Raw genomic sequence first — 26,893 nt, 5'->3', positions numbered from 1 at the left:
GGGTCTCTGAGCAAGACCCTTAACCCCACACTGCTCCCAGGGCGCCGCACAGTGGCCGCCCACTGCTCACCAAGGGGATGGGTTGAATGCAGAGACTTCATTTCTCCATTGTGAGATTAATCAAGTTCTATTTTCTAATTTTCTTTTAATATTTAAATTAAACAAGCCCAAGCATCAAGAAATTCATCAAAAAGGGGGGAGGATATGCTGATGAAGATTCTCAGTCATCCAGGTCATAGTCATTCCGTAAAAATTAAAAAAAATTATCCGCTGGACTTGGTTTCCAAGTTTCCAAGGGGGATGATATATTTGCATTAGCTTTGAGTCAATACCTGACCAAAGAGCATTAAAAAAAGAGACAAGCACATTTCTTGTTCTTATTGTCATTGATGAAGTTAGGTCTTTCCTAACCTTTTAATCTAAGTTCCCTGGCTGCCTAATCATCACAGCCATTGTTACACAAATCATTTACTGCCACTTGCCTCTGCCCCTCCCTGCCTGCTTTTCCCTGTGATTGCTTCATCTGTGTGTTTTTTTAAAAGCTAAGGGAAGAAAATTATTTGGTTTCCCTTCCTCTACTGCACATAAACCTCTGAAGGGAACTTTTTCTTTTTTTCTTTTCCTCCCACCACAAGTTTTCCTGTTTGTAATTGTATTTTCTCACTCTTCACTTTCTTTCTCCCTTCCCCCTTGCCTTCCTTGTTTTATCACAACCCTTACCTTGGCTATGCTTGTTTGGTAGACACACCCGGCCCTTGCGTCTCTACCAATCATGGAGACACGGCAAGGAGGTGTACTTCCTGTGCTCTGAGAAAGAATAGGGGAACAGAGGAGAGAGGAGAGGATTCTGAATTTGTTTTTGTTTTGTTTTGTTGCCGGAGGTGAGGTCCACACACACTGGGGACAGCAGTAGTGGACACACCAAATATTTTTGCCTGTGAGAGAATCTCCTTGTGGAACGCCACAGCAACTGTGAAGACAAGACAAAGACAAAGAGGAGGGAAGAGATAAGTGTCAATCTGTTGAGACTTGTTTGGGAATTTGAGGAAGGAGGAGAGGTGGGGGGGGTAGAAAGCAAGAGGCAGCAAGAGAAGAAAAAGCAAGGAGGATTCAGGCGTAAACATGAACATTTCAGAAGAGTAAAAACAACCAAGGAGAAAGGAAAAAGGCAGAAAAGCTACTTAGATTTATTTTGAAGAACAAGTAGCCATTGCTCTGTCACCCAGATAATGTCAGCACAAGGGAAAAAAAATATGTTGTGCAATCCAGTGCTTTTGAGCTGAATTGGAGCAGAGGGGAAAGACCACATCTCCCCAAGGCACACCTTCAGGTGAGTTACTGTATTATTACTCTCTTCTTTAACATTTCTGTAATTGGAAGACCGATTTCATACTTAATTCAGTTTTAGTTTGAATGCTACATGCCTTGCCTATGTGTCATGGGCCCCTACTCTTTGGAAGGTTTCTTGTGGTATGTTGCATGCCTTGCAGGGCAGTGCTGCATTCTTACTTAGGTGTTAAAGGGTGTCCTCCCTCTGCAATGTTTTTTCACTTTCTCCTGTAATATTGGCTGTCAAATTATTTTATTTTTTTTTTGCTGGAAAAAAATGTAAAGCAATTTATAGAAAAATGAAAGCACAGACTTTTGATGTAGTTTTAAGTTTAGCAATTAGATTCATATCAGAGTTTCAGACTGAACACTTTCTAAAGGTTTGCAGTATTTCTGGATGTTGTATTTGAGCTTATTCTCAATGCTTGATCTGTACTAACTACTGACAACTACTACCATGTTCTAGGCTGTTCAATTTATTGTGCAATAAAAACCAAAAAGCCAATTTCTAACATCTGTTACACTCTTTCTAGCCTTACAGCGATGGACAAGCTTCTTTCTGGTGGAAAAGTCTTTCGGGACCAAAGTCCTTTTTCTGGAATGAGGGGCATCTTCCATCGAGGAGACAGCAATCCAAGTAAAACTAGGAGCAAGGAAGCCGAAACTCAGAAAACAAGAGACAAAATGAGGGATGGAGAAAAGGTCAGCCAAGAGCGACCATCAGACAGAGACGGAACTCCTTGTGTTAGAGAGCGGCAAGATGGGGAATTGGGGCAAGCCTACATCAGAGACAGACATGGCAGGCCCCTGTCAACTGAAGAGATTACTCAGAGTGAACGAGTTGTGAAGAAAAGGAATAACAAAGGCGGTACATATCCCAGAGAGAGAAAGGTAGACAGAAATACTGGCAGGAGAATGATTGGAGAAGATGCAGAAATGAGGCAGAGAGATCGACCCAAAAGAGAGCAGGTGGATGACTGGAAGACAGATAGAAAGAAAGATAGAAGGCGTCATGAAAGAGAGAGAGATGAGATCCAAAGCAGAGCAATAGAAGAAGGAAGGAGACCAGAAGAAGATATCAGAACACAGAGGAGAGAAAGATATAAGGTGTCTGGAGTTGAGTTTCAAGAGAGGACAGTAGAAAGGGACATGGATAGGAGAGATAGGGATGCATGTAGAAAAAGAGAAAAGCTCAGACCTGTCATGGATATGAGAGAGGCTGAAAGATATTCTCCGGAGAGGAGGCCAGAAAGAGAAATAAACAGAGAAAGAAGAGAGCGAACACCAAGGAGAGATGCCAGGAGTGAAGGAGATACTGATGATAGACAGTTGGAAATCAAGGAAAGAATGAGGGACAGAAAGAGAGGGGAGTTCAGCAGGAGTGAGGAGTTCTGTAAAACCAGAGTGCCACAGGACAGGGATAAGGATGGATACCAGGATAAATACAAAGAAGAAAGATACAGAAGGAGAGAAAAGGATAGTTGGGAAGTGCACGGGGATGGAGGGAGGCCAGAGAGACCAGAGAAACCAATGAACAGAGAGAAGGAAATATGGCGAGAGATTGGAGCTGATGGCAGGAGGGAATACTATCAAAATAGAACTGAGAGGAGAGAGAAAGAGAGAAAAAACAGGCATGAGGATGAAAAGGCAGACAGAAGCAACAGATCCTTGAGCGATTCTTCTCCAAGGGTACCACCACAAGACCTAAATAGTAGAGGATGGAGCATTGAGGGGGATAGCAAGGTGAGGTACAGAAGGGACTTTGAGAGGGAGCAAAGAAAAGGGTGGAGTGTTGCTGAAGAGTCTAAAATGGATCCTCGGCAGGCAGATGAGAAAAATCAAAGGCGACTTGTAAAAAGTGAGAGGTTAGACAGGGATGAAACCACTACTTCTGGTTCAGAGAAGAGACAAATGTGGTTAGAGCCACAGAAGGACAAGACCCGACCAAGGCAGGAAGAGGATAGAAGAGTAGAACAACGGGATATTAAGTCACACACAGAAGGGGAGAGGGAGAGAGATGTGAGGCTATTACAAGCAGATCCAGATGAGAGATACAAGAGTAGAGAAAGGCATTTGGAGAGGAGAGAGTACAATGAAGACTCTGAGGGAGTGAGTATAGATGAAGAAGAAGACAATGAAATCTCGAGTGAAACCTTTGGTCAGGGGAAGGAACAACTGCCAAATAGTGCTGGAGGGAAAACGCAAAGCTGGACTGAGGTTTGCAAGGGAGAAAATTTGTTAAATAACATTGAGAGTGGGACAGAGGAGGAGTGTGGGAGTGACTCTTGGAGCGGAGGGGGAAGTGACGGCAGCTGGAATCCAGACAGAGACAGAATGCTTTCTTCGGAGGATAGCAATGTGACTCTATCTAGTGGTGGAGAGGATAGGGATGAGAGGGAGCAGAAGTTAAGGAACCATCGGAAATTCAGTAAACCTGAAAATTCAAACAAAAGAGAACTGGAATCAACAGCAGAGAATGAGGAAGTGATTAATGTGGAGCAGCAAGAGAGGGAAAAAAAGTTAATCCTCTGTAAGATTGGGCAAACTTCTTCCCAGTCAGAAACCAGTGAGTTGTCACTGTCACAAGATGAGGACGAGGGAGGTGCCGGAATAGTTCACCCAAATATAAGAAATCATAATTGGAATAGTGGTGAGGACAGACGTAGTACACAGCATGACCTGCCGTCATCATCAATGAGAAGGGAGAAGAAACTACTTACTGAAAGTCAGGGTGCAGGAAATGGCTACAGCACACCAAGGGGAGGGAGCCTCTCTACAGAAGAACAAACAGAGGGAGAATTTTGTTGCGGAGCACCCGTGGATCTTCAAGACATAGAAGTTGAAGAGATAATGAAAAAAGAGCTACCTACCAATGATATGGGGACAAAGAAAAGAGACTCTCAGACTGAAAGACTCCTTGAACGATGGAGAGAGAAGAATAAAACTAACTCTGGTGCTTATATCCCTCCAAATGGCAGTTTAGAGGAGATGCAACATTTCCTTAATGATAAAAACACTCAGGCAATAAGCCCAGAGGTGTTGGAGGCAATGAGTCCAGAGGAGTTGGAGGCTTTTCGGATCCGAATGAGTGGAACATGGAGCGAATCCGAGATGCCTAAGCGGCGTTCCCAAGCCCCCCACCTTAAATGGGCCACAAGTGTAGTTCGTGAGATCCTTGGACACTCTGGAGAGCAAACAGAGGATGAACCAAGCTCAGAAGTGGAAGAAAGCCAGACTGTTAGGCATGCTGATAACAGCACACATGAAGAGGAGCCTAAGCGCAAGAGTGTAAATTTGCCTGTTCTGACTCTGACAACAGAAGATCAGCAATCAGAGACAGAGCAGGAGGAAGATGAGGATTACGACTTCATGGATTTTAGAGGTATGGGGCACAACAAAGGCAACATGCATGCTGACCAGTTTAAAGCTATGCACGTTGCAACACCCACTTACACTCATTCTGACATACTGTTAAACAGTAATGATATGGTGGAGCAAAGGACTGATGCAACTCAAACTGAGGAGACAGATCTAGCTGATTTAGCAGAAATGGTTGAAGAAGCAGATAGAGAAAGGGAGGTGGATGAGTATCTAAGTGTGAGCAACTCTCTTTACAAGGGCAGTAGCTGTCCCATTCTCAATTACAACTCTTCGTCTGACCTCCTGACTCTCCCTGGACATGGTGAGAGCCAGGAGATGATGGGGCAAGGTGGAGAGGAAAACCTAGAGGATGAGATGACTGACACTAGAGAGATGACGGTAAAGAGCTCTTGCAGCTTTCGGGACTTCGGTCCTGAAATCCGTTTACGAAGAATGGGGATCCGTAAGACCAAAGAGAGACGAAAAGGAGAATTTGTTGATATGGAGACCGACGAAGAAGAAGGTGTTGGAAGAGATCGCAGAACCAGAATATTTTTTCTAACAGGTAAAGACAGAATACCGACTGGGGAAAAATGGAGACATCTACTTCAATCCATTAATCCTTCTAAAATTTGCAAAATCCCCTCATATTTTTCGTTTCGGCCTCCAGTTGGGGTTGATCACTTGCATAACACAAACTTTTAAAATATAATTGCTTTCTAAATTTCAAATAAAATCCAAACACACTTCCTGATTTTATTCAAAGTCTTTTGCTTCTTATTTTTCCCTATCTGATTGACATTCACTGCTTGTCACACCAATCCTAATCTCAAAGCCGTCATCTGCTTCTTTGTATATTTAGCAGTCCTCTGCTACGTAGATATTGAGTTCTTTATAAAATTGTGAAACTACGTCAGTGTTGTGATCATAATCACTGGGTGGAAAGTAGCAGGGGTGGGGAAAGCTAGGAAATACCCACAGGTGTGATTTAAAAGGGGCAACACATCAATGATCTCTTCAGACACAAGAGTAGCATGGTTTAAGAAACACTTTAATCTATTTTCAATCTATTTGATTTTAACTTATTTCATATTTATTACAAGTTTTATTTATTTTGATTTTTAAAGCCTTCTTATCACTTAAAATGCTTTTTTATAATTCCACCACAAATGGATATTTTCTTATTCTAGATGATGATTTCCGGAGTAAAAGCTGGGGAGAGGTGGACCTAAAGTGAGTACAACATCCTTAAAATTGTTCAATTATATTTTTGTCAAAAAAATAACAACATTTAAAGTATTATTTTTAAATAATTTATAATTTTAACCCTGCATGAATTATCCCACAAGCCTTGAATTAGTTCTGTTCTGCTTTTAATGCACTGCATTAAAATGTTCTTTCTTTTTTTTACTTCTTTTCACTTACAGGAATGTTTTAAACTCCATTGGAAGACATACTAGGAAATCAAGTTTTTATAGTGAGTATCTCAGTTGCAGTTTGAATTTAATTTATTCATATTATGCACATTTTAAGAGTATTTAACAGGTCTATTATCTTCTTTATTTTTCTCAGTTGAAAAATTATTTAGGGTAAATCAAGAGATTTAGGATTAAAATAAACAGTTAGTAAAGTCACAGTTCTGAAGACCACATTAGATCTGACTCTGATTAGGGAAATGGTGACACAGTCGAGCATTTCCCCTCAGAGTGTGTGAGTCACATTTCTGTGTAAATACAAAGACAGTGAGTGTTTATCCCGTAATCACTTCATATTAGCTTGAATTCTCTACCCTTATACACAAGCAAAGTCAAAATCTGTGTCATTTTACAGTTCAGTTTAAACCACTCTATAAACTAGTGTTTTAAACAATCTGAAATGTCTACAGGTTCACATGGCTGATGCAGGAATGTGTTTGTGCTTGATCTGTTTATAAAGTAGTTTGTGCAAGCCCCTGCAGGTTTCTGCAAGCGCTCAGCTGCAGCGGTGTCTTGGCATTCCGATATGTTATGTACGAATTATAAATTTATAGTCCTTCTCATTTTCAATACCATTTTCATGAATCTTTAGCTCTATTTACAGAGTTTTTACTGGATTATTATCTATTTATTTTTATTTATTTTTTTTGATGGAACTTTATTGATCTCATATTGGAGAAATGTACCTCTGCATTTAACCCATCCCCTTGAGGATGCATTGGGCTGCCAATCTACCCCTATTTTGGAATGCATGACTTAAACAAGACACTGAAATCCTGCTACACACTCGTGGCTGATGATGCTAACTCTAAATTACGCATACATAGACTAGTCAGACAGCTGAAACAAACTGTGAAAAGAGGATTAGTTAAAACACAACTGGAGATTTCCAGAACACTTATTCTAGTAGTAAAACACAGAAAACATTTTCAATGCTTCATTGGCATTAGGTACGTTTTAGACACACAATATAGGACAGCTATGTATAGACTAATCAAAATATTACTAAACTAACTTTTTAGACTCTAGAGCAATACTAATACTCCACATTTGTCTTATAGATTATTCATAAAATGGTCTCTTTTGGGGCAGGAGAGAGTAGGGCAATTATAGAAAAAGCTGCCCCTGTTTATTATTTCAAGTTAAAAAAACGTGTTTGTTGAATAACTTTCAGGATATCGTTATTTGTCTATATCGATCTAACTTCCTTTGCTTTCTCTGGTTCGCTCAGATCGTCCTCAGCTCTACCAGCAGTACAACGAGGAGACACAGAACTTTGAGATCCTGCGTCAGTCTCGCTCTGATACCCTCTCAGGGAATGATTCAAACAGTCGCTCTCCATTGGCTTCACCTACACCATCCCGTAGACCCCTTCCTCCTTTACCACCTGTCCCACACCCTCACTCCCTGTCCCACACCACACCCCACAACTGTCCCCAAACCCTGCCTCTTCCAGAGCACTCTAAGAACGAACGCAGGGCCTCCTCTCCAAGTTTATCGGTCTCGCTCACACAGTCCTTACTCTGGAGGGAACTGCCTGGTGTGAGGAACAGCCCCGAGCTGGAGAGGCTCACAGAGGATCAGAGGCGACTGCAAGAGGTAAATAAATTACCACATATACAAGACACGATTAACATTAAATTACAAGTGTTCTTGTCTAGAGGAAATAGGGCTTCTTAATTGTGATTTTCTTAAGTTTTGAGCTTGTTCAATCTAATTGTTCTTCATACTTAATTTAGATAGTTTTAAGAATTGAATCAACAAATAGTTATCTGGGCTTTTACGTGGAAGTTTACTGGAAACAACTGACTCATGAGACTAAAAACTCCAGACACTGCCTGTCTTTTTTTAATTGTAGACTCCCGGGCTTGTAAATTCCTTTTCATATATGGATCCAACAAATATGAATAAAAGTCTACTTTGCATCATACAGCTGCCTTTCAGCAAATAACAATACTATTTGTAGCGTGAACCAATCATTGGCCTTTCAACTTCCACAAACAAAGACTCTACATGGATTTTATGTCATTGAGATAGACAAACCATTATTTTACCTGTTAGAGTGGCTTTTTTCAAAAATAATAATCTTATATATATATATATATATATATATATATATATATATATATAAAGAAATAATGTGTATTATTATCTTATTTTTTACAATCTGATTAAAAAAATGAAACACAGTTATTGTTTTCAAAGGAAGAGATATATGTGTTTATTTCTCTTTTTGCTGGATGTGGGTTACAGCTATAGAAGAAAGATAAATTAATAAATAATATCAAAACAAATAACAATTTTACATATGGAAATATTCATTCTTACATCATATACTTACACAATCACGGGGAGTACTGGTGACTTTTCAAGTGTCTAGGAATTGGTCACTGATACCATCTTTATGGTTATGGTTGCATAAGAGCTATGTCGTTGAGGTTATTTACTGGAAGGATCAATGTGAAGGAGAAAGTTTGGTGAAAATCAGAGCTCAAGCTACAAGAGAAATCACCAGTTCAGATGATCGTGAAGCCGGTTGAAGGGTTTTTGGCACTGCAGCTTTGTTTTTCATAGGCAAACTTTTCCTTTTAAATTGAATTATTATGATAAGTTCAGGGTTGATGTTCTATTTTGAGATGTTTCTTTTTCTGTTGTCCAAATGCAGCCTTGTTTTTCCAGTTTTGCACATCTTTTCAATTAATATTTTCAAAATGTTTGCCACAGTGGGAAATTATAACTACTAAATAATAATATCCCTGATATATTATTCTCCTTGCTACATTATAAATCTTTTTGTCCCAGTCTGAAATGCTCTTATACTCGTGGTGCAATCGTAGACTCTGCTTACTTTCTTTTTAGGATTCACTTCCTTGTGCTTGCTCATACTTGTAGCACCACACCTCAGACTCCTGAATTCACACAAATATATGAACTTAACACATTGCAGAAAACCCTTCAACTGATCTACTGTTTTATTGGCAGTATCTCTGGCCAGAAGATTTTGTTACATTACTCAGAGCAATATTTCAGTTTCTTTAAAAGGCAGTTGATAAGTCTTCCTTTTGAAGTGTTGTGAAGTCAGAATTTACACTTTTTTAAAATTCTAGCTGTCATTTTCTTCTTTTAAGCTTTTCGATATCATTAACTGTTTTATTTCATTTCTGTATTCAAGGTGAGATTTGAAGTGGTGACCTCAGAGGCCTCCTACTGCAGAAGTTTGGACATAGTTGTTGAACAGTTTGTCAAGAACAAAGAGCTTGAGAAGCTGCTGACCAATCAGGATAAGAACTGGCTTTTCTCCCGTCTGACTGAAGTTCGGGCCATCAGCCACAGGTCTGATTTTTTCAACACTGTTGTAGATCAAGTTTTATACTTATCTACTGATGCATTTTGATGCTTTAAACTTTGAAGCATGCAATATTTTGGTTGTATCAAATCTTTGTTTTTGCAAAAGAGCTATTGTGATAAAAATGTATTCAAAGATGTTTTTTGTTTTTTGTATCATTTTGGTTCCAGGTTTTTATCAAAGCTGGAGGAGCGCATGGAATCAGATGTTTTGCACTTTACGGTTTGCGACATAATTGCTCGCCATTGTCAGCGCTTTAGAAAGGTTTATGTGCCCTACCTCACCAACCAGTCGTATCAGGACGCCACCTACCAAAGACTCATGTAAAAAGTTTTATGATGCTTTGAAAATCATCTTTTAGATTAGATATTATTCCATAAAATGGAGTCAATTATGATATTTTGTTTTCAGGAATGACAATCCTAACTTCAAGCGGGTTGTGGACAACTTAGAGAAGAGCACTGTTTGTCAGAGGCTTCCTCTCCGATCCTTCCTGGTACTTCCCTTCCAAAGGATTACCAGAATTAAGCTGCTGGTCCAGGTAAACAAAGGTCATTGAATTGTGGTTACAACTGATCTAGATGTTTTACTTTCTTTTTATCTGATCCACATCAATTTTTTTTGTCCAGAATATTCTAAAAAGAACAACTCCTGGAACTGTTGAGGCAGAAAACACTATTAAAGCTTTAAAGAAGCTGGAGAAGGTACCAGAACCTCAGTTTTTCAACTACATATTTACACAGACACAGTATTTTACATAATGAAAGAACAGTGCAAAGGTCTTTGTGTTTTTTCTGTTTTAGATTATTCAAGAAAGCAACGACAGCATCACAGAAATGAAAACCATTGAGTCTCTGGTGTCTCTCAGTGGTAGAGTGGAATTTGTGGATTGCAAGGTGAGCAATGACTAATCACTGGATCTAGATTGTTTTAATCATCATATCCATGTATTGAGTTGACATTTGCGTGATTTTTTTTCCATTATGAGTTACTTTTCTTTTGATTCATCAAATTTACAACTGCTGCCAAGAAAGGTTAAAGGATAGAACACACCGAATCCAATTTTGCGTCCGATCTGACAGAAAATCGGACGAGGTCGTGGCATTAGTGCTCATTGAAACTTAATGGGAATATCAAACCTGACACAATTTCTATTTTAGTGGGACTACGCTGAATTCAGCTGCAATTTCAAGGGTCTGACAGGAAGAGACACATTTACAAAGTAAAACGCATCTCCTTTGGGGAAAACAGAAAATAAAATCTGTAGTTGCACAGGGAAAAGAGTCAGTTTCGGAATCGCACAGGGCATACAAAGCAAACGGAAAAGACTAGTGCAAAATTAACCAATAAAACATAAAAAAATATGACTTTACCATCAATAGGAGTTCAAGACAGAAAACAGATCAAGTAGTGATCCTCTTCGAGCCTCACAAAAACAATGAGGGACAGAAAACGCAGTTTATCAATCTCCTCGGAAAAAAAGAAAATACTTCAGGAGGAGAAAAAATGGATAGTGTAAAAGAGTGATCCACTTTGAGCCTCGAAAAAACAAAATAACGAGGGACAGACAGAGCAGGTAAGGTCGCTAAGAATCACCTCTCTCTGCCTCAGTCAGCAAATAAACCGCCCCATGGAGTTTTTTGCTTTTTTTTTTATTTTCTTCAGACGTAAATGTCATTATGTTTTTAATATAGGCAAATGAACATTCTCTATTTGATCTGGTTTGAGATGCTGCACAGACTCATTGAGTGGGGCTTTGCTTTATAGAATGCGCCGGTGTTTTTTTTTATTTTGTTTTTTTTTAATAACTTTTCATAATCTGTCCAAGTCAAGTGGGAACTTGTTTTAATTTGTGTATAGCACAGAGACAGAAGTGGAAAAAAAATCTTAGCAGATCTGCCCCCCCTGCGTAGTCGGAGCCTCTCTATAGACAGTCAGTGTGATATGGAAAAGAAATCGGATCAGAGATTAAAAAGTCGTACGTAACCGGTATGTTCTGGCCTAAGTGTAAAGTTAAATGCACTACATTTATATATTCTAACCGTGAAGTAAGCTTCAGGTGAACTGTCTTCCAAATGTTCTTTGGAAAAAAATGAATAAGACTCAGAACCTTCAGACTGCCACATGATTACTCTTCCCTGTTTTGATATTTTACTTTGTTCTGTTGCTGTTGTTTTTTTATTCATTTATAGAACATTTCATCATGTTAATCATATATAGCATTTAAACATTTAAAAAGATTTTAAAGTAATAATATCTGAAAGAAAATTAGAAATTTAAAGAAAAAAGTTAAAATATGTTGATTTTATAAGAAGTTTAGGTGAACGCCAAGCCCTCCAGTTCATAGGTCAGTATTGGTAGCCCTTCCTTTGACTCAGCCTTAAAAAGGTTGTTGACCCCTGATTTAGAGCCTTTGTTAACCAACGGTAATTATTTAATAGACCCTAGTAAATCTACACAGATGCTTAATTAATAACAAACTAATCTATTTTCATTTGCTCTCTGGTTATGTTTCAGACTCTTCCTCTCATCAGTCAGAAAAGGCGACTGGTGCGAGAAGGTCCAGTAACTGAACTAATGGATTTCTCTCTAAAGCAATCCGACAGAACCATTTACTTACATCTCTTCAATGACTACTTGTTAGTCTCTCTACAAAAAGAGTGAGTCAGCAAACAGGTTATTTTGTGCTTCCATCATATTGTATCACCGTTACCATCAGCTATTTCCTGTTTTCCACATATCTTTCGTCTTGGTTCGTCATCTGTTTGGTCTTATCTCATCCTTTCTCTTCCGCTGCATGTGTCATTTGTTTCTTTTTCTGTGTGCTTTTCGCAGAGGAGGGAGATTTACCGTCATTGACCATTGTCCTGTAAATGAATTGCGTACAGAAGACTTTCGTGTCAAAATCCAGACTCTACAGAAGAACAGCTTCCGCTTACACATGTCACAGAGATCTCTGCTGCTACGGACAGAGACACAGTGAGAGACAGCTTCCGTTTGGTTTCCATGGCATTTCAATTTTAGCATTTATACATTTTTTTTACACATTTGTTTTTTTTACAATTAGGAGTGATAAGCTGCGCTGGATATCTGCCGTCTCCAGGACCAATCCCCAACTGGATTTCTCTACAGCGGAAAGTAAGTGTTATCCACAACAGCTGCCTCTTATTAAATTTGAATATTACTTGAAAATTTGATTTATTTTATTTACTCGAGTAAGATTTAAAAATGATTTTGCTACTCAAACTCATTGGTTTGTTCAAAGTGCCATTACAATGAATGAATATAAAACCTGTGATGCAAAGGAACACCAATTTAAAACTAATATGAGTTGTAAAAGGGGCATATGACTGATTGGTAGACATGAATTACAGCAGATAGCAGACACTGATAGCTTCATGGATTGAAAAATGTTTCCTTCCTGTTATAGGTGTTTTAGATTCTGTATGGGGAGTGGCGGCCTAGTGGTTAGGGCATTGCGCTTGGAATCCAGAGGTTTTGAGTCGAGCCCCACTCCCACAAAATGGACTCTGGGTCCCTGAGCAAACAACCCTTAACCCCACACTGCTCCCCGGGCGCCACACAATGGCAGCCCATTGCTACCAAAGGGGATGGGTTAAACACAGAGAGTTTATTTTGTTGCTACAGTGTAATGACAGTAAAAGCTGAAAAAAAGTATTTCTTTAAGTCAATCTGACTGATCTTATTTGACCTCATGTAACCTAAGACAAAAAATTTCAATGAAAATCCCCTTTGAGTATATCTGATGTTGCATTTTACCACCCCCTAGTGGATAAACAGCTGCTAATTTGTATGAAATAATAAAAAAATCTCATTATTTTTTTTCATTAGTTAAAGTTATTTGGGCATTTTTTGTTAATTGTTTAAACAAGGTAGATATTTCGTTATATGTAAAATACAAGGGAAAAATAATTATCTATAGAAATAATGGATTCAAATAATGAAAATCTTCAATTTTAAATAAATGAAATTTAAATAAATGTATTTAAATTGTATTTTTTTATTGTCTGACTATTTCTGTTTAGAGAATCTTTATGAAAAAGAAACCTCATGTATTTTGTAGCAGTTCTCTGGCTAATTGAGTAGACTGTTAATCAGGTAAAACTGGGTCTGTCAGGCTGTGATTTCCGCCTCTCTCTTCATGCAATAGAATAAATACAGAAAACAAAACTTAGAAATCAAGCAAAAACAATCCAGAGAATGCTAATTAAACACAGTGTGTCACAACAAACAGTCGAAGTTGGTATTCCATAGATTCAGTCAGCTCATTCTAATCCTGACGTTTAACCTTCTGTGTTTTTTTTCCTATCAGAGTCAGCACAGATGCAGTGTATCAGAGCTTATGTTGCCCAGCAGCCTGATGAGCTGTCTGTAGAAAAAGCTGATGTTATTCTGGTTCACCAGGACAGCTCTGACAGTAAGACAATCACTTTTTTCCCCCATATTGATGATTATCAATGTTTATTGACAGAACTGTGTTTTATGGTTGTAAAAATATGTGAAAGAAGTGTAGTAAAACAGTATCTTACCCATTGCAGATTTCTTACAATTATTTGAATTTAATTTTAGAAAAAGTTTAACTAAGGGAATTCTAACCTGTTCAAAACATCCTAGCTCTATTTGGAAAAGTAATTTCCCATTAAACCTGATGGCTGTTTGAGCCCCAGTATCATAAACAGTTGCAATTAAGCTTTTCTGATAACTGGCTTTTGCATTAATCTTGGTCACTTGTGGTTTCTGGTTTTAATCAATCCCATGAATAGGGTTTTGACATAGTTCTTTCAGGCTGTTAAAACTGAAGTAACTCAGTCAAGGAAAGTCTTCTGTTCTTTATATGTATTTCTGGGTTCTTTTCTGAACTTCTAGATTAGTTGTTGGTGTGCTCTTTAAGGCTGTTCACCCCATGTGTGTGACAAGATTTTTCTGACCTTTTTGTGAATATATGTGAATATATGTGAATAAAAAAAAAAAAAAAAACTAAGAAAGAGCTTTGAAGACTTTTCCATACCTTAACTTGAGAGGGGTCTTGCTGCAGACTTGCACTGTCAGGATCCAGAGCTGCACTGTCAGTATTCTGGCTGCAGAGCTGCCCTTAGAGGTTTCTGGGCTGTTTGAAAGGGAAGTGTGTTCAAACACTTTCAAAGTAAAAGCGAAGTTGGTTCAAAGCCTTTCTAAAGTAAAAGCTAGCGTGGATAAACTCCCCATGAAGCTTGCTTTCTTTCACAATTGGATTAATAGATATGTGCTACATAGAAATAAGTCTCTGTATTTGGATCCTGCTCCTATGCTCAGTTTAACACTATCATAAACTCTAAACTAGCAGCAAACTTGTGCTATTCTTAAAGGCCTCGAATACAGCTTCTGGAATAAACTTACGGCCCTGACAGTGCAGGAGACTCCATTTTGCAGGTCTGCAATGAGGGGCCCTGACAGTGCAGGTTTTTTAGCCAGACTCTCTTGCTTTACCTTGACTATCCATTCAATAAACAATTTTTAAAGATTGTTCTTGATGTGTTGCTTTATTATTATTATTTTTTTGTCTACTTCAAAGTGTCATACAAGTTCTACTTATGCAATTTCCTGATTCTGCAGGTCAGGTGGTGATATGTTTAATTTCTGATAATTCATGACTGTATTTATATACACTTCTCTATTCAAGCAAGTACTGGACCTTAAATCACAGAATCACAGAATTGTAGGTTAAGATTAAGTGAAAAGTTTGTTCACTTTGGATTTTTTTTTTTTCTTTATAGATTGGGTGGAGGGGATCAAACTGTCGGACCTCCATTGTGGATGGGTGCCCAAGTCCCACTTGAAAGTGATAAGCAATGACAAAGTGAAGAAGCGCAACCTGTCAGATGCTCTCACACTGACAAAGGCTACAGCTGCTGTCTGAGTGTTATGATCAGAGAGGCAGTGAACTTGGTGATGTCCTTAAAATACATTTTTCAGCTATGGTGCATCTTACTACTGAAAACGGACAATACATATTCAGCACAATGCATTGGCTGAAAAAGTTAAAATAGTTAATCAAAGTGCAGAATTAGACTTAGCTTGTTTCACTATGTGGAATAATGATAATAAAAGCAGGCCTGATAGCAATTCCTGGTTTATACACACAATTACTTTACTTTAAACTGCTATGCAAAGTGCCCAGCTGGCATTGAGGTTTCCAGTGCACACAGATATCATGTTTTAATATTGTTCTTTTCCATAAGAATTATTTTGGTATTGTGTATAATGACCCAAAGAATAAAATAGTGTTTATTTCTTTTGTTTTCCATGTATGCATGAGAGCTGACAGGTCTGCATTTCTAATAACAAACTATGTACAGAGCTTGAACAAAACATTACAATAAATTCAGGAAATAAAGAAACATTTGATCCCTAAAAAATGCATTGATTTTGATCTTCATTCTTGTTTGTTTTAAACTGAAATGGACAATAAGAAGCTCCATAAAGGTTTAAAAAAACAATCAACTGGACTTGGTTTCCAAGGTTTGAAGACGTTTCGCTTCCCCTCCGGGAAGGTTTATCAATTCAAATGTCTGGATCCGCAGTGAGTTTGAGGCTTTATATAGACAAGGTCTTGTATTGCTTGGAAACATGCAAATGAAAACCGACTAGCGGGTCGTTTAGTTCCATTGATACCCTGTAATATCTAAAAGCTGTCTATGATTCTGAAAGTTTGGTCATTAAAGGGGGGATTGTCGTTAAAGGGGGGATTGTCTCCTGTAATACCTGAAATCTGTCTATGATTGTGAAGGGCCGTTCGTTAAAGGAGGGATTGTTCACCTGGCTGAAGAGAGAAGGTACTTTGTTCCTCTGTGATGGGGTGGGGGTTGTGATATCTGGAAGGAATCATCTCAATAACTGAATTGTAAATTTTTGGAAGCTGGAATCTGAGTCCACCACCTCTGTTTAAGGTTGGTTTTTCTCTCTTAACATAGGTGGGTTCCTTCAAGTCCCTGTCAAACCACCTATTTTCTTTAATGATATATAGATGTATTTTCAAAACTATTGAAATCAGCTGAAAGGTTTTCTTTTTATTTTCTATAAAAGGATGCCTGAAAGGTAAAGCTTGTATTTATATTAAGTGCTTTAAGGTTAACTTCTACATCCTGTATTGAGGGCTGCAAGTATTGAAGGTTTAGCATCACTAGCTGTGTATGTATATTGAAAATGCCAGTTCTTTTTTTCAACTATTAAAGAAACAGGTGAATGGTATCCAAACAGATATTGTATTTTTTACCTCAGATTATATATCTTATTTAAACTATATTGGTAAAAATATTTGGTTACAAATAACCAAAATAAATGTGGATGTTTAAATTAATTGCATGCCCACATCTGTATAAAAGCTTTGTGTGAAAAAACCTAACTGACCTGCATATAGTCCTGACCTCAACCTTATAGAAAACCTTTGTGATGAACATGAACAGAGGCTGAAATCCGGATTTTCTCATCCAACTACAAACCCATAACCTTGTGGAAGAGGTCTACAGAAAATAAAGCTGCATTTGCTGGGATTTAGGAACATAAGAAACAATCATATCTCCGATATAAGATGGAGCTTGGCCAATTAAGGCTTTATATGTCAGAAGGAGGATTTTAAATTCCATTCTGGATTTAACAGGAAGCCAAAGAAGAGAAGCTAGGATAGGAGAGATATGATCTCTCTGTTTAATTTTCATCATAACTGTGGCTGCAGCATTTTGGATCAGCAGAAGACTTTTAACTACAGTTTGTGGACTTCCTAATAGTAAAGAATTACAAGTAGCCATGAAGTAACAAATGCATGGACTAGTTTCTCAGCATCACCCCTGGACAGGATATTTCTAATTTTTGCAATATTGTGCAGATGAAAGAAGAACGTTCTAGAAACCTCTTTGATATGGGATTTAAATGACAGGTCCTGATCAAAAATAACAACAAGGTTTTTTTACTTTATTGTCTGAAATCAGTTTAATCCCATCCAAATGAAGTGACTGGCTATCAGCTTCTTTTTTAAAGACTCTGTTCCAAAAGACTATAACTTGTGTTTTGTTTGCATTCAGGAGCAGAAAATTAAGAGTCCTCCAGGTTTTTATCTCTTCAAGACATGCCTGTAATCTATGTAATGGGTTAGCTTTGTCTGGATTTATAGACAGATATAAAGCTGAGTATCATCAGCATAACAGTGGAAATTAATCCCATGCTGTCTAATAACTCAACCGATTGGGAGCATATATATATATAGTAAAGAGAATTGGTCCCAGCACTGACCCCTGTGGTACTCCACAGGTAACCCTGGAGCATGGGGAAGATTTCTCATTAACGTGAACAAACTGAAATAGATCAGATGGATAAGATTTTAACCAGTTCCTTTAATTCCTACAATATATATATATAAAGTCTTTCTAAAAGAATATTATGATCAACTGTATCAAATGCAGCGCTGAGACCTAACAGGACAAGTAGAGATACAAGTCCATTATCTGAGGCCATGACCTTTTTTCTTCTTTCCAAAATTCAATGGATGGCAGATTTGTAGATTTGATGACTTCTTTACAGCTCATTTAGAGTTATTCTGTGTCTGTTTGTTTTTTTATTTATAAATCTTCTTCTTTTCTAAACTTTCAGTTTAATGATTGGATGGCCATTACTTGTATAGAGGTTTAAATCTTACTGTGTCGTTTTAAAGCCTGTACTTGCTTCAAACATTTATACTTTACATTCTATCTGCTGTTTATTCTTTGTCTTAATGGTGTTTATTAATATCTGCAATAAATTCAAAGGCCTTCAAAGAATATTTGTAAGAATAAAGGGATTATATCACACACAGGTGGGATTTATTAGCAATAAGGACACCTATAAAAAAAACAGTAGTGTTTTATATTGGGCTGTCAGACAATGCATGACTTTTTTTTAAGAGGGTATTGGTTTTTGTTGCTCTTCATGTATTGTTTTCCTTTAGCGTCGCATTTTCCTAATAAAACCCAAACACAATGTATGTAGGGTATCCAGACATTTGAATTGAGAAAGCTTCCTGAAGAGGTGGCGAAACGTCTTCAAATCTTGGAAACCAAGTCCAGTGGATATTTTTTGAATTTTTACGGAATGACTATGACCTGGATGACTGAGAACCTTCATCAGCATAGGGTAGAAAACGTGCAAAACAGCCGTATTTACATTCAACTTTGACAGGGTGTTGTCTGTAGGGCCTGTGTGTTCAGAACAAACTGTAAACAGTTCATATAATAAAAAAAAAAAGGAGACAAATGTACACGCCACGCACGTAGCTCGCCTAATAAACGGCAGTGAATTTACTTGGATCCGCTACTGGTCCTCCTTCCTGTCTGTTAAGGAAAACAGGCCGTAGCTGCAAGAAACAAGCGGACCTGTTTAACCAATCAATGCACAGGATTCCACACACATCTTTACTCTAACAGGACCTTTTGCTGTCAATCATTTACCCCTTGTGTGATTGGCTGTTTTTATCCCAAGAGGCGGGCATTGATATGTTGTTTTTGTTCTGCCGAGAAGAGCAGTCGACATCTTTGAAGAAAGGTTTTGGGTATCATGTTGTGACATTTTGGTGGCTTATAAAGTCAATGCCGCTGCGTTGAGCGACTTCACTACACAAAGGAACTCCAAAGTTTATTTGAATTTTTAGTTATTCTTCTTTTTTGCTGTTGTTTTGCTCTTAAAGGTACGTGAGCTGTAATTTTTGTGAATTATCTACGGTCGTAGCTGCTAGCTAGCACCACGAACTTAAACATTTGCAACCTTCAACGAGAATCTGTCTATCAGATCAACCTGAAACTGGTTTGTGAGGATAAATGCATATAAGTACATATTTAACAGGGAATTTGTAGGTAGGTCAACCTCAGGAAAAGAGCAAGCTATCTGATTTCATTGTTGTTGTTAGGAGTGACGTGGCGTCAGTGTACGATCATCTCCGGGAAACAAAAATCTAGCTTCCTCCTCCCCACAACAGCCTGTGCCCCAGTTCTAAGGAGCCACTTTGACCCTTATGAGCTGGATGGGAAATGCACGCGTTTAGATCTGCTGGGGTTATTTCTTTTGTTATGTTTTGGGCGGAGGGTAACTTCGGCCTTTTCCTCCTACCACCTTCCCATCCTGCTTTAAATGTGGATTTTTAGCTTAGGTTTAGGCTAATCCGTTTCGTACCCACGTATGGAGTGTTGGTCATTTCGCACCTTAATGGCAATGGTTAAATTTGTCCCAGAGGGACGTTTCGAGCTTTATCTGACAACCGATTATTTGAATTAACTTTATATTTCAGTCAAATTTTGATAGTAGAAAATATTATGCAACTACAGTAAATTATATCTACAACCAGCAAGCTGGTGGTTTTTGGTTTATTATTAGTAATAATAATAATTGAACTATTGTTCTCACATTGGAGAAATTTACCCCTGCATCTAACTCATCATCTCTGACAGCAGTGGGCTGCCATCGTGGGCCGCCTGGGGAGCAGTGTGGGGTTAAGGGTCTTGCTCAGGGACCCAGAGTGGCAGTCTGTGGGAAAGGGGCTCGAACTCAGGACCTCAGGATTCCAAGCTCTAAGCCCTAACCACTTGGCCACCACACCCCCACAGTATTCATAATCAGTTGTATTTAATAAAAAGTTCAAGATAATTTTTCGTGGTATGTCTTCAGCTTATTATAATTTTATAAGTGAAATATCCCAGGCTTGCAGCTATAAGACGACATTTATACACAAGAAAAAGGATTTGAATGGTCTTTATTTACCACAGCATATATCAGTTTAGCTTTGTTGTTTAATCAAGCATTTGATATACATGTTAATTAAAATTTAATGGTGTTACATCAAGCTTAATTTAATTGTACACCATGGTACTACATACTTTGTGTGAAATTGTTAAGTCACCTATTTGGCTTCTGATATTTGTTTGGGGCCATTGGTTTATAGATTCTAACATGTCAAGATGTGAGACATGCTGGAAGATATCAATGGAAATCATATAATTGCTTCTTTTATATAAATCTAAATACATAATAGTCCCTTGTGTTAAAGAGTCTCACACAGCAGATGACACATTTTGCAGTCCAACCTTTTCTGATGAAAAAATGTTTTTTATTTATTTTTTTACGAACAGTTTGGGGTATATATTTTTTAAATAAAGGATAGCCCCGCTATTGTTGTTTTGTTTTTTGTTTTGTTTTTTTTTAACCAGCAGGTTAAATCCATGACTATATAAGATGCATAGCTTAGCAAAAAAAGATAAATAAATCCTTGTTTGACAATTTGTCATAACTTAACAAATATTTGCTTAAAGAAACTTACTGTACTGCTGTATACACTGAAACAGGTTAATTGTTTTTTTTTTGTGCTGATTCTTAGTTATTGCTTTAGCTTTGCTTTAATTTAGACAAAATTTGGTACCAATCAACCTTAAAAAGTATCAAGTTAATGTACTGCAATCATGAAAATACAGTGTTGATTTTTTTAATAGGGTGTGATCTTTTTGAATGCATATCTCCGATGAGAGTAAACTTAATGTGACTCTAATATGGAAATGAAGATCCGCACCCACAAAGCACGTTTTGTTATTATAAGTGACCTGTGTAAATACAACATTTTTCCAATTGTTATGCATTTGATGGAAGTTTAGTTATGAATTTAATAAAAGTAATATCACATTACAGTTCAGCTGTCATTACAACATGACTATCCTATGTTGTTATTTCTATAGTATTGCATTGTAAATAACCTCTTCATAGAGTGTTATTAAAATAGCCCCATCTTCTCTAACAATAACTTTCTCTTCTGCCTGACATCATTCACAAACAGAGTACCCTGGTTGGGGTCAGACAGAGCTCTTCCTCTCTTGTCTGATTTGTAAATAAAGCCATCGTTGTGGACTACATGTGTGGCTGTCCTGTGTTTCAGATGGGCAGTCAGTATCAGCGCTCTGTCCCACTGGAGGTGAGGAGAGCGGAGGGAGAAAGAGTTCGGGCCAAGCATCCTGACAAGATACCGGTAAATAAAACTAGAGCTTTTTTCTTTTTTTAAAATCGCCTTTGGATGTGATAGACGATGTCAATTTAAAAATGTGATTTTCATAATCTTTGAAGTAAAGAATGTAAATCTACTTGTTTATTTAATTTAAACCATTAATTTTCAGATCATTGTGGAGAGGGCCTCGAGGTCACGCGCTCCGGAGCTCGACAAGAAGAAGTACCTCGTACCCTCAGATTTAACAGGTGATAGCAGCACAGACAACACAAACTACAAGTGTTTGAATGCAAGAGCAATGTCTTCCTTTATTTTCACTTCCTCCCAGTCAAATGCAAAATATATTTATGACCTTCGCTGACTGTCTTACTGATTGTTTCCTTCTGCTTTTCTTTCTTTCTTTTTTAGTGGGCCAGTTGTGCTTTCTGATTCGTCAGCGTATGTCTTTGAGACCAGAGGAGGCGCTCTTCTTCTTCGTTAACAACTCTCTCCCTCCATCCAGCTGTCCTCTCTCAACTGTATACGAGGTAACTCAAACCAAATCGAGGTTTTATTCCTATTATCCTCCTTTTAATGCACTTAAAGTTGTTTCTGATTCTGCTTTTGTAAAAACTTAACCAGGGCTCACAGTTGTCCAGTTTGTAAGCTAATACTGATCCATTCTGTGCTTGTTTTGCAGGAGCACCATGAAGAGGACCTTTTTCTCTACATGACTTACAGCAATGAGAGCGTGTATGGTGCTTAAAGCAAAACAAAAGACTGAAAAAGAACCCAGAGGGAGAATGAGAGTAGATGAACTGAGACTGGAACGAAGATTTGACAAATATTTGAGACCTGCGCCACTTCTGAATAGTAGCTTTGACAAGTATTTGCAGTTTAAGTTGGAAGAAGGACTTTTTAAAGGGTAAAAAATGGGTCTCAAGTTCTATTTTTTTTTTTGGCAGTATTTCAAGCTGAGCTTGATGCATTTATCAGCACTTCAAAGTTAATGCGGATTTCTTTCACAATGGGATGGGTTTTAAAATAAAAAGAAAACATGAAAAGAGTTATCAAAACTATGGAGAGAAAGCTCTCATTTTCTTTCTAAGACATCTGTATTTAATGCAAATAGTATTGTTTTTTTTTGTAAATATCACAATTTTCTTTGCGTAAAATAAAGAAAACAAAAAAATTCTAATCAGTTTCTGTCTGTTTCAATCGTGCTTCAGTGCATTGTAAACACATTCCATTTGAACTTTCAGTGTCATGTTGCAATAACTCATTTCTCAGAACTAGTATACAATTGTGCATAAGGAAATAAATACATTTTTAGATTAGTTTATACATATTCAAAAGTGGCATGCATTTTTTTTTCTTAAAGAACATCGACATTACCTTTGAGGAACATAATTTAGTGCAAGTAGGACAACAGGAATCTACAAATCAATATCAAATATTTAACGATTCTTTACAAAATATTTCAGACTCATTCATTTTGCATGAAGAGAATCATTGAACCTCAAGTTCTCACCAAAAATGAATAGTTAGATGGCCATTAGATTACCAGACTTTGGCCAATTCTAACACATTCTAGTTGGCTGGCTGCTCAGTTCAGTAAACCTCAGTTCCAATACAAAGTTGTTTTGAGCTTCCTGAACAGCTTTTCCTCAAGGATATTCTTATGTATTTATTTTTCCAGATTCAGCTTCCTATCCCACTAACCATTAACAGCTTGTTCCATATTTGCAGTCGAAAACAACCCCCACAGCCTGATGCAGACACCACAATACATCACAGTACGCAAAGGGTTTTCAAGGTTACCTGCAGTTTTTTCTATGCAGTGTTTTGCAAGTATTAAACCAAAATATTTTTTTTTTCACCAATGAAAATTTTACATTTTGTTATCAGAAAAAGAAATATGATGAATTGAAATGAAATTTTTTTTTGTGGGGGGCTAAGGAATTAATAAAAGCATATGAATGTAATTTTTCTCATCTGAAAAGAAAATCCAGCACATCATCACACATTTTAATTGAAGCCTACAAGTGAAGCACAGTCATGCCTTTGGTCTAGGGGAAGGGCTGAATAAAACAAAAAGAAACTCTTTCTAAGGGGAAGTGGCGTCTTCATACAACTTAGTCACACTGGACATAAGGAACTATTTTTCTTTCACTATATCAGATCTTGATATCAAGTTATTTGCAACATGGTGTCATCTGCATTTGTGTCAGCACCCTGAAAAAGTTACATAACCTTCATTGTTAGCTGACCATAGACCTTCTGAGTAAATCGAAAGTTAGGGAATTAGTAGAGAGGCTGTCATGGAGATGCAAGAGATCCCGACGGAGAGCCCAAGAGTCCATGCAGAGGATGGAGCAGGTGAGCCGATGCTGGAGGTGATAACTAAAGGTGAGCAAGGTTTCTAGTTATTAATCGAGACATTGTTCAGGTGTTGAAATGAATGGTGTGGTGAACATTTGGAAGTAAGCTCCAGATGTGTCTGTATTTTTGTCTTTAGAGGAAGCAGAACCAGACCATTACGAACAACTGAAATGTCCAACTGAAGATGTTTACGTAAAAGCGTCTGATATTCATCCTATAGTCAAATCAAAAGAAGGTATGTCTGTATTTAGTGATTTGATTTGATTGCACAGTTAAAAACTAAATAGAAGAAATTAGCTTATGTTATAAAAAGAATTGTCTAGTTGTCCCTTAACCGACAACACACCTAACACGTGTCAACAGTCTGGATGCCTCTCAGGGATATATCAAAAATTATTTATGTAAAATTGGAACTAAGAAAGCAACTTAAAAAAAACAAAAACATTTAATAAAGTTAAGCCTAGGACAGTATTACTGTTTGGTGACATTAGTTCATTTGAGTTTTTTGCCAAACAAAGCTATTTCAATAGATTTGTATCTTAGCATTAAAACAATCCTGATTCATTCTAAACAGTGAAAAACAAGCATTCACATAATTACACATTTATTATATTTTAATGCCTCATTTTAAACAAAGATTAAATTAACACAGATCAGTTTTTTTTCCAGAATATTTGTTCTAATACCAATTTATAGTAATAGTGATGAATTGACGTGTAAAATATTGCGGCAGTCTAAAAAGGAACTGCAGTTAACTTCAGTTAAAAAAAAAAGAAGAAGAGAGATAAAAAAAAAAAGAAAAACTGACAAAACTCCAGAAAGTTCTTATTTCACGGAATCAGACCTCTTTTTAATAATCCTTTAGCCCTGAAGATATATCTTCAAAAGTACAATTAAAAATACTAACAATTGTGCTAATTGAATAACATTGTGTAATGTTCAGAGCTAAAGATTTTCTAAGTATACATAAATATTAAAATTATTTTATACAATAACATTTTACAATTTGAAATTAATTTGTCAAAAGCTGAATCTGTTGTAAGATTTGATTAGTTTATTATTTATTTGTTTTGTTTTTTTCTTCTAGAAACCATGATTTTTTTTTTTAGCTTGTAAAGTTAAATAGTAAGAACATATTGCTATGATTCAGGTAAAGTGATTTAATTTGTCTCTGAAACCAGAGTTTCTTCACTGTGTATTTAGGATCCTTGTCTTGTTAAAATCCCTTTAGCTACAGAGTAAGTCACTATCACCACATTGCAAAAAGAAACAAAAGCATTTCCACACCATGAGGTTTCTTTTTGTTTTGTTTTTTTCCAACAGTATCCTGTCTGGCAATGTGGCAATAAGAATAATTGTCTTGATGCCAAACAGATTTTACTTTCACAAGTGGAGCAGTAGGGCTATTGCCATAGTGTTCCCGCTTGTTTCATGCATATAAATAGCTTTATTATAATTATGCAGGGAGTTTTACAGATTATATGGACACTGCAATGTAAATAGAACAGAAGAGGAAAAACAGAAAAAAAGGAGAAAAGATGAAAGAAAGAGGAGATAGAAGGGAGATAATGATAAAACATTTTCAGTCTGCTTCATCACCTGCAACGAGATGTAAAAAGAACAGCACAACCAACAGACATGGTACCAGACATACAATAAAGTTACACCTTGAAACTATCACTGAAGTTTTATTATTTAATCTGACATGTACTCTGTGTTACCTGAAGATAAGACCATGATGATTCTACTTCCTTTCTTCATTTATTTGATACGTTTTCTGACTGGTGAAGTGTACTACTGTTTAGTATGAGATCCCCAGGCTGCCTTGTAGTTTCACTAAGTGCCTTGAACAGGGCCACAACATAGAGGAAACAGCTCCTACAGCCTCATAGTCAACGGGGGTTTTATAGTGAGCACAGGAACAGAAGGAAGCAGAGCTACAAAGCCCAGGCTGAAGATTGCAGGCTGACTCAGAATGGACTGATGTCAACTACAGCTATTCAGTAAAACATAAGGTACATGTTAACTCAGATTCGTTTTATCAGGGTCTTGATGAAGGACCTTTACCTGAGCTATAGTTTATGTTAAATAGCCTGGGTATTGTATAAATGGTAGTAATCCTACCTGTGAGCTTCTAGCTGTGGTTGCAAAATCTGGCCCTTCAGTTGCCCTGATAGCTAAGCATTATCTCAATAAAATGTCCTTCGGTTCACCATATCTTAATACTGCAGACAGTGCGGTTCTATATGTTAACTGAAAAAAGTGTTGCTCTAAAAAATGAAAAAGCATAGTAAGTTTGTTATATTAAAAGGGGAAGGTTATTCTCCGTCTCTTAGATCATTTCTGTGCCAATTTTGAACAAATACTACTGGGGTTGTTTTAAAGGGGAAATATTATTTAGAAATAACTTATGAAATTGCAATTTTTAACAAATTACGCAAAATTATACATTTTAATCAGAGTTACATTTGGCCTTTTTATCGATATGATTACTAATGAAGCTCTAGCGGAAGTTCAATTGAAGAAACTCTGACTTACCTCCATCCAATCAGAAGCTAATCCGTCTCCGAAGCGAGCCATTCAGCTTCGAACTACTCCACCACAAGCCCAATCAGCGTCCTGCTCTCACTTTATAAACGCTCCAAATCTTCATCCCAGCCGCTATCCTGCAATCGCAATGTCGGACTTCGATTCAGACGACAATTCACCCACCTCCATCCCCTTCCCCGCCATCGCAGCTGAATCGTCATCCATGACTCGGCTTCACCTCAACCTCATCAGAGAGTATTAATCCCAGTTGTCACCATCCCCTGTCTCACCGCATTGGTCCGGCAGAAGACCACCATGTTGAGCCCGGTTCTGCCAGAGGTTTCTTCCCAAGCGGGAGTTTTTCCTCTCCACTGTCGCTTCATGCTTGCTCATCATGGACAGTTCCCGAGTCTCCGAGTGAAGCCTGGCGTCAGCTCCCTCAGTCTTCTAGTCCCACATTCTGCTCAGCAGATCACCTTGTCAACC

At 37.6% G+C, this 26,893-nt stretch overlaps 3 protein-coding genes across 3 annotated transcripts in view; all 3 read left to right on the top strand.

The window, feature by feature from the left end:
- Window positions 1-733: 733 nt before the first annotated feature.
- Window positions 734-15,930, top strand: LOC107082230 (trichohyalin-like). Its single transcript, XM_015370794.1, has 15 exons — window positions 734-1,330; window positions 1,863-4,711; window positions 5,880-5,922; window positions 6,117-6,166; window positions 7,396-7,763; window positions 9,337-9,497; window positions 9,681-9,833; window positions 9,922-10,051; window positions 10,140-10,214; window positions 10,314-10,406; window positions 12,028-12,170; window positions 12,346-12,489; window positions 12,578-12,648; window positions 13,844-13,948; window positions 15,285-15,930. Exons 2-15 carry the CDS (start codon window positions 1,873-1,875, stop codon window positions 15,425-15,427), a joined length of 4,518 nt encoding a protein of 1,505 aa, XP_015226280.1. The 5' UTR covers window positions 734-1,330; window positions 1,863-1,872; the 3' UTR covers window positions 15,428-15,930.
- A 3,111-nt stretch (window positions 15,931-19,041) lies between these two features.
- LOC107082238 (gamma-aminobutyric acid receptor-associated protein-like 1) lies at window positions 19,042-22,278 on the top strand. Its single transcript, XM_015370806.1, has 5 exons — window positions 19,042-19,222; window positions 21,452-21,541; window positions 21,687-21,765; window positions 21,926-22,044; window positions 22,197-22,278. Exons 2-5 carry the CDS (start codon window positions 21,452-21,454, stop codon window positions 22,260-22,262), a joined length of 354 nt encoding a protein of 117 aa, XP_015226292.1. The 5' UTR covers window positions 19,042-19,222; the 3' UTR covers window positions 22,263-22,278.
- A 1,523-nt stretch (window positions 22,279-23,801) lies between these two features.
- Window positions 23,802-26,893, top strand: part of LOC107082183 — an 8,393-nt gene continuing 5,301 nt past the window's right edge. Inside the window, exons 1-3 of the mRNA XM_015370722.1 lie at window positions 23,802-23,905; window positions 24,015-24,113; window positions 26,431-26,662. Of these exons, the coding sequence (XP_015226208.1) occupies window positions 23,818-23,905; window positions 24,015-24,113; window positions 26,431-26,662 (419 nt within the window). The 5' untranslated portion in view covers window positions 23,802-23,817. The remainder of the gene's footprint in view (window positions 23,906-24,014; window positions 24,114-26,430; window positions 26,663-26,893) is intronic.

The sequence above is a fragment of the Cyprinodon variegatus genome, unplaced genomic scaffold (assembly GCF_000732505.1).
Source record: "Cyprinodon variegatus isolate N-32 unplaced genomic scaffold, C_variegatus-1.0 Scaffold48, whole genome shotgun sequence".
NCBI lineage: Eukaryota > Metazoa > Chordata > Actinopteri > Cyprinodontiformes > Cyprinodontidae > Cyprinodon > Cyprinodon variegatus.
Note: the sequence above shows the minus strand (reverse complement) of the source record. Positions and strands in the feature narration are given on the sequence as shown.

What these genes read in the sequence shown, in the direction of transcription:
- LOC107082230 (XM_015370794.1), top strand. Translation starts at nt 1,873, where the DNA reads ATGGACAAGCTTCTTTCTGGTGGAAAAGTCTTTCGGGACCAAAGTCCT. An exon ending in GAATTAAGCTGCTGGTCCAG is followed by an intron (nt 10,052 to 10,139) that starts GTAAACAAAGGT and finishes TTTTTTGTCCAG; the next exon opens with AATATTCTAAAAAGAACAAC. An exon ending in TTAGTCTCTCTACAAAAAGA is followed by an intron (nt 12,171 to 12,345) that starts GTGAGTCAGCAA and finishes TGCTTTTCGCAG; the next exon opens with AGGAGGGAGATTTACCGTCA.
- LOC107082238 (XM_015370806.1), top strand. Translation starts at nt 21,452, where the DNA reads ATGGGCAGTCAGTATCAGCGCTCTGTCCCACTGGAGGTGAGGAGAGCG. An exon ending in AGCATCCTGACAAGATACCG is followed by an intron (nt 21,542 to 21,686) that starts GTAAATAAAACT and finishes ATTAATTTTCAG; the next exon opens with ATCATTGTGGAGAGGGCCTC. An exon ending in CGTACCCTCAGATTTAACAG is followed by an intron (nt 21,766 to 21,925) that starts GTGATAGCAGCA and finishes TTTCTTTTTTAG; the next exon opens with TGGGCCAGTTGTGCTTTCTG.